This window comes from Durio zibethinus, chromosome 18 (assembly GCF_047325235.1).
Source record: "Durio zibethinus cultivar Kanyao isolate XHJ-2024 chromosome 18, ASM4732523v1, whole genome shotgun sequence".
Classification (NCBI taxonomy): domain Eukaryota; kingdom Viridiplantae; phylum Streptophyta; class Magnoliopsida; order Malvales; family Malvaceae; genus Durio; species Durio zibethinus.
The window spans coordinates 14,815,525-14,822,848 of record NC_143179.1 but is presented as its reverse complement, the minus strand read 5'-3'; the positions used below and the strand labels follow the sequence as shown (position 1 = coordinate 14,822,848).

Genomic DNA, 7,324 nt, shown 5'->3' with positions numbered 1-7,324 from the left:
AATAATTTTTTTTAAATATATATAAATTTAAATAAATATAAAATTAAATAATATAAAAATTATATACATATATATATATAACTATATATATATAAATATATATATACACACTAGATGGAATTGAGATAGATTTACCTTAAACTCAAACTCGATTTTTTTATTACCATTTAATTTGACCCAAAACATAATTTAAAAAAAAATCAATTCTATCAGATCGAATCGATCAAAACTAGATGAAATCGGATCAATTGCCATCCCTAATTGCGGGTATTATGCTCGTAAGGATAACTGAAATCAAATTTATTGTACTCCAAAAGGAAAAAGAGTAAACAGAAGGGACGCCAATGACTCTTGGGTCAAGTCCAAGCTTCAAGAATTTTTCTTTTTCTTTCATCAAGCTCGAGATTTAAGAGGGCGATTAAGACTAAAACATAAATCACGAAAAGAAAAAAAGAAAAGCAGTCTTTCATGGGGACATCACCGTGGCTATGTTGTAAACACGGTATCCCCGTTTGTGTTGCGGTCTTCTTTTTCCTGGTTGTTTCTTCTGTTCTGTCCAAGTCTCCTACCCTCGGTATCCATCCCTTAGGTATTCCAAATTCCAAACTCCATTTCATTATTGTGATTAATATTTAGATTTTTAATTTGTTTTATAATTAATAGATAAGAAGTATTTTGATGCGGAGGTCATCAAGTGTAAGGATGGGTCCAAATCATTTACCCGAGACCGTCTTAACGACAACTTCTGTGACTGCATCGACGGCACCGATGAGCCTGGTATTTCTCTCACCTCTCCTTTATTATCACAGTCCTATTCGATTCTTTTACAGTTTAACTGAGTTGCTAGATTGCAATTGTTTGTTCAATTGGGTTGAATGGTATAGCATGTTGCAGGTTATTTTGTTTTTCAATAATCTGGACTGATAACTGCTAATTGATGGAACATTTTTGAATAATTTTGCACTGGAGACTATTGTTGGACAAGCAAAATCGTACTTAGGGTTATGAGACCTTTAAGGAAATGAAAACAGCTACCATGACCATCTGTTGTCAAACATGATGAAATTAAGGATCATAACTATGAAAAAAGCTTACTAAATTTATAAACAGTTCATCTCCATCCTTAAGGACTTCAAAGGCTATGATCTAGTTCAAAGGCGAAGCTAATGTAAGCACAGTGGATGGTTATATAATCTAATCAGCAAGGATTGTAGGGAACCTATTAAAATATGTATCTTCCCGTCTGAAACTATAAGGCCATGTACGTCTCTATTAGTAGTGTATCCCGTGGTTATTGTTGTCGCCTTTCTTTCCCATAGTCAATGAAGCTTATTGAAATTTATGGGTTCTCAGGTTCATCATAATTTGAGTCAATCTTTATTTAACTGGGGTACAAAATGTTTTATCTTTGCTCTATGATTGGTATTTTAATCAGTTTTGGTGCTGGAGCCGGGCAGACAGTCTCAAATTTTACTTGCCGATGATATTGCTTGCATCAATTTAATTACTTAATTTTGTGCATTTTATTGATATTGGAAGTACATTGTTTATCTCTTTTCTGCAAAGATTGATTAATTCATTTGAATATTTGGAATACCTATTGTTTTTCACTTTCTTTTTTTTTTTGGTTTCTGACTTGGTGAATCCCGTGGCCTCCCTTTTTGTTTGTGCAGGGACTTCAGCTTGCCCGGCAGGCAAATTTTACTGTAGGAATGCAGGAAGTATACCTCAATTAATTTTTTCTTCTCATGTTAATGATCGTTTTTGTGGTGAGTATTACTTGAAGCTTTTTTCTTCTTTATTTATGATCTTACAACTGGTTAAGGTTGCACTAGTTCTTTTGTAAACATGGATAGATGGTTCAAGCTGGAAACTAACAATGTTTTAGAAAATGTTTCATTTTCCATGGAACGGGATAGCCAGTGATCCTGATAATGGGAGAGGGTTTTTTGGGTTCCATGGTGGTGGATGTCATCCTAATAGTTAATACCCAGAATAAATGATTGATTTAGATAACTAGGATTGCATCTTTGCATGCCTTTTTCTGTCTTGTTCCTTCTTTTTTTTTGTCCTTTAAAGGACCAACTCTGCAACTGAAAACTGGTCTCTTAACAACCCCTTCTTATGGTATTGAAACTTTTTTCTACCACCTGGTCTTATTGCATCTCAACTTATTTACAGTCTTTATTCCATCCAAATTGTTGACCTGCTAATGGGCTGGGTTTGCAGGTGTAGATTTCAGCTCAATGTTTTGTTGAATTCTGTGGTTATGAGCCTGATATATTAGTAGTCAGTGAGATTTGCTGTAATTTGGTTGTTTGTTAAATTAATGTGTCATCTGTTCAGATTGCTGTGATGGAAGTGATGAGTATGATGGTGGCATCATGTGTCCTAACACATGCATCATGGGTGGTAATATCGAGTATAAATCTGAAAATTATATTTCTGCAACAAGTCATCTGCACTCTACTAAACTGAAGGAAAGGAAAATTGGAATTACTTTGGATGATTTGATTCAGACACTTCCAGGTATTTAAAATCATTCATGAAACTGAATCAATCATGATCTAATGGTTAGACTTATAAAGCTCACTTAAAATGTGTGTTTCAATTTATTTGGTTTTAGTTTCATTTCATCTTGTTTAGAGGAAGCAAAGCTCTAACTAGGACATGGCAACAGGGCAGATATGGAGCAGGGATGCACTCCCCACACACTTGCACGCACCCTTCATTCCCAATCCTGTGTATGCCTGGTGGAGACGGGAATCCCTACTCCCTCCCAACCCTTACCCCTATGTTTGATTATACATACATATATATATATATATATACATACATATATATATATATATGGTTAAGTACACATTTGGTACCAGAAACTATAGTGAAATTGTGAATTTGGAACTTGAAGTTTAAAACTTCATAATTAGGTACTCAAATTTTAATTTCATTAATTAGTTTGTACATTTGACACTGATGTGGCAAAACATTCATTAAAATTATTATAAATGCGTCAAAATTTTCCTGTCTTTTTTATTTTGGACTTTTCTCTTGAAATTTTTATGTTTAAAATTTATACAATAAAAATATCTCTAAGAGAGAAAGTGGGGGAAAGAGCAGAAAGGAAGTAAGAGAAGAGAGGGAAAAAGAAGGGGAACTGAGGAGGATCGGCTGGTTCGGGTAGATCAATGTCGATCAACCTCAGGTCAATCAAATCAACAGCTGATTGGTCCTCCCCTTCCCTCCTTGCCCCCTTCACTTCTTTCACTCTTCTCTTTGCCTCCTCTCCTCTCTCTCGCCAATTCCTTCACTTTGATTTTTTTTTAAAAAATTGTTTTTGTAAAATTTTTTAATTTAAAAATGAAAATAAAAAACATATTTTTATTTTTTGATTTTGATGTTTTGATTTTCCATTTTTTGAATTTCAAAAATAAAAAAAATTTAAGAAAGAAAAAAATTTTCATCTTTTTTCTAGTTTTCCGTAAATTTTATTTTTTAGTTTCAAAATAAAAAATTCAAGAGAAAACAAAATTTTTTTTATTTTCTAAAACTTTTTTAATTTAAGAAAAATAGAAAAAAGTAAAATTACATGATATAATTCGACACGTGGTGTAATCTTATTTATTGTTCTTTTGTTGGAAGTAAAGTTGGAGTACCTGATTATGAATTTTTAAACTTTGGTTATCAAGTCTGCAATTTTACATATCAAACTACAAGATTACCATATCATTATATATGTATTTGTATATGTATGTATATGTATATATATATATGTAATCTACAATTTTACATACCAAACTACAAGATTACCATATCATTATATATGTATATGTATATGTATGTGTATATATATATGTATATGTATGTATACATACATACATACATCCATATATATACATAGATGTATGTATACATATACAAGTATATATACATATACATATGTATATGTGTATATACATACATACATATATACATACATACATATATGTGTATATGAATACATACATACATATATATATATACACACACACACACACTAGATGTGGTGAAAAACAACTGATTAGCATGCACGTGTGATTTCTTTTTCTCGTGTATAAATGAAAAAACAAACACTAAATTGGGGATTGGTGAATCTAGGTTTGAAGATGATAACAATGGCAGAGATGGCTCTTGGTTGTTTTCTGGTGGTTAAGTGGATACATTATAAGCGCGTGAAGTCTAAGAAAAGACATCATAGATGAAGCAATCTACCATTGGTTCACAATTTTATTTATGGTAATAATTTAGAATATCTTTTTCTTCTGTTTTTCACTTTCTTTTCCTTTTTTACCCCCATCCTTACCAAAACATGTTAATATATTCTTTAGAAGGTTCCCTTGGACGCACGTTGAGGAAGGAGTGGAGGGGTTATCCAGCCTTCTGTTTCTAACTTTACTTTTGTAATTCATCTAGACTTAGGCTTATAGGATTGAGACTATATCATTGACGTTGGTGCATCGATTGTGTAAACTTGTATAGCTGCAAAAAGGTCTAGACATAAGAGTATACTACTCAATTATAGTCGGTAGCTCTGAAATGGATTCTATGTAATTTATGTGTTCTTTTAGGCATGTGCTTTTTTGTTTCATTTTTTCGCCTCCACAATCAACATTGGAAAAAATTGCTGAAAAAAAAAAAGAAAAAGGTGGGAAGCTGTCCACGAGCCAACTTTTCTATCCTAAGCCTGAATGGTCACCCAATAAATGGCCAAGCTTATGCAAAAATTTAATATTCGTAGGCGAGGGTAAAATATTGGGGTTCAATTAAAGTTAAGTATTACACTAATAAAAAGGTTTAAAGTCCGGCCTAAAAAAATGAAAACAACTTTTAGACTATTTGATGAAAGAGGTTGATTTTTGTATGATTAATGAGGTTGATTTTGATAAAATTTAAAACAACAATGATGATAAGAGTAGCTATTGGAGTAATTAGATTGAGTATTGTAGCTATAAGATTGTGTATTATAACGGTGATATTAAAGTTAGTAGTAGGACATGTATTTAGATATAAATACAGTGGTGGTAATAAAGTAAAATGTAATGAAAATAGAAAATAATCGTTAAAAATATTATATTAAAATTGATATAATGAAATTTATAGTATATATTTGATTTTTTATATTAATAAATAATTAAAATTACTAAAATTGTTTTATATCAAATAACATTTTGTTAATAAATTAAAAATTACTAAAATTTATTTAAAAATTTTGAACTGAACAATCCAAGGTGAACAAAAAACAAAAAGGAAAAGAATGAAAAAAAAAAAAAGAAAGGCTAAATGCCATGGGATAAAAACATTTTAAGTAGTTATTTATTTAATATATAATTACATAAATTTATTTATATATTAATGGCTAAATAATTAAAAATCCCTTAAAATTAAAATAAAATGAAATGTAAAGTAACAAAATGAAAGTAAAAAATATGCGAGTTAACAAAAATAAATAATTTGAAAGCGTTTTAAGTAAAAAAAATGAAATATAAATTAATAAATAAAAATCAATAATATAAATTTAATGATCACTTAAATAATTAAAAAAATAAAAAAAATACAAGCGAAGAGAAGAGTAAAAGGTAAAAATGGAACAAAACTATGGTTGGGAAAGGGAATTTTCAATGAATTCGTAGGGGATGTGTTTGCATGATGGATTTTAAAATGGAATTTCATTTGTAAAGAGACTTTTAAAATTTTAAAATATAATATAATTATAAATTCTGTTATTTTAAATTCATGTATTACAAAATTTTAGCATTCTAAAATTATTTGAAATTTCAAAAATTTCCATTCAAATGTACCTTAAGGGTTCAGTTAAAATTTTAGTACCAATGCAATTCAAAAGTTTCCAATTAAATTGAAAGATGATATTCAAATGAGTGTCCAATAAACATTTGAGTACTAATAGCACCACACTGAAAGTAATTGATAAAAAATGAATGAAGGCAAAAATATTAAAAAAATTCACAATTTTTATTAAAAATTTTCTAATTAATTGATGCTGCCAAGGGATTTAAGTATTTTAAGGTAATGTTTGAAATGGAAAGCATACTAAAGCAATTTAAAGAAGTTGGAATAATGAAAATTATGTTTTATTGAATAAAATATGGATAGGAGTTCACTACAAAAACTAGACATTAAAGGATAAAGATTCATGAATTTTTAAATTGAATTTTGGACTAATTTGACCTTAATGTCTTGTGATCAAAATTAGTCAAACTTGATCAAAATCGATCAAACTTTATCAAACTTGGGTCAACCTTTAAAATTTAAAATTGAATAGGACTATTAAGGCTTGGGATAAAATTATAATTTGGATTCTTAAAAACCTTGATCGCACTTTTGGTAATGTCTTTTAGAGATATTTTTATAATTTGACATTCTCTAGGTCGATTTTTCATGAAAAACTCCATATCAAATTCTGGTATGATTTCATGAATTTTAAATGCATTAAAAACGTTAATCACACCTTAAAAAGATTGAAATTACCAAAATACTTGTTAAGCCCAAGGTCGATTTTTTCCAAAAAGCTACAATCATGTTTAGGTATTATATCATGAATTTTGAAGCATTGAAAAACCTGATTGCAACATGAAAATATTAAAATTACCTAAATGCCCTTTGGTGGTATTTTCATAATTTGATCTTTTCATGGTTGATTTTTCACGAAAAGCTCCAAATCATGATTAAATATTTTTTTAATGAATTTTGGTACATTAAAATTATAAGAATCAAAATTGGATCATAAGCTTTTAATAAAATCATGTAAAATAGCTAAAAGCATTAATAAGGGCAAATTGGTATATTCCCATTAAGACAGTTGCACTAAAAGCCAAAATTTTATGCTGTATTCTTTTAGAGCCATTGGTCTTGTGAGGGTTTAAGTCCTAAGGTCAAGATTGCTTGCTTGATTATTAAGCTTGAGGGAGAAGTGAGAATTATTTTGGTCTTTAGATATGAGATTTGATCAAATAGTTAGGACATGAAGATTTGGCCTTTAGATTCATTATAAAGGTTGGGAATTAGGAAGAAGGCAATAGCAAAGTGATGTGAAAGGAAAAAAAAAAGAAGAAAAAAAGAAAAAATTGGAGAAATGTTGGAATGTATAATTTTTCTTCACTTTCATGCATATTCATGCAAGCTTTCATATTCGTTCATGTAGTTTTCTTTTACTTTTTATGATACTTTAAGAGGAGACAACTCTTCCTATAGTTGTTCTCTTCACCATTTTCACTCTTGATTCAATAATTCACCCTACCAAGTTAATGGTGTTGAAACAAAGAAGAAT

At 29.6% G+C, this 7,324-nt stretch overlaps 1 protein-coding gene across 4 annotated transcripts; it reads left to right on the top strand.

The window, feature by feature from the left end:
* The first annotated feature begins 216 nt into the window (after positions 1-216).
* LOC111299705 (glucosidase 2 subunit beta) lies at positions 217-4,627 on the top strand. Of its 4 annotated transcripts, none has more exons than XM_022895086.2 (6): positions 222-589; positions 664-777; positions 1,674-1,769; positions 2,347-2,529; positions 4,138-4,275; positions 4,368-4,627. In XM_022895086.2, the coding sequence occupies exons 1-5, from the start codon at positions 469-471 to the stop codon at positions 4,239-4,241; spliced, it is 618 nt and encodes a 205-aa protein (XP_022750821.1). In that variant the 5' UTR covers positions 222-468; the 3' UTR covers positions 4,242-4,275; positions 4,368-4,627. The 4 variants fall into 4 exon arrangements, with proteins under 4 accessions (XP_022750820.1, XP_022750821.1, XP_022750822.1 ...); XM_022895087.2 differs by having other exon boundaries at positions 303-589; positions 4,371-4,627; XM_022895085.2 differs by having other exon boundaries at positions 217-589; positions 4,138-4,627.
* Positions 4,628-7,324: the final 2,697 nt, after the last annotated feature.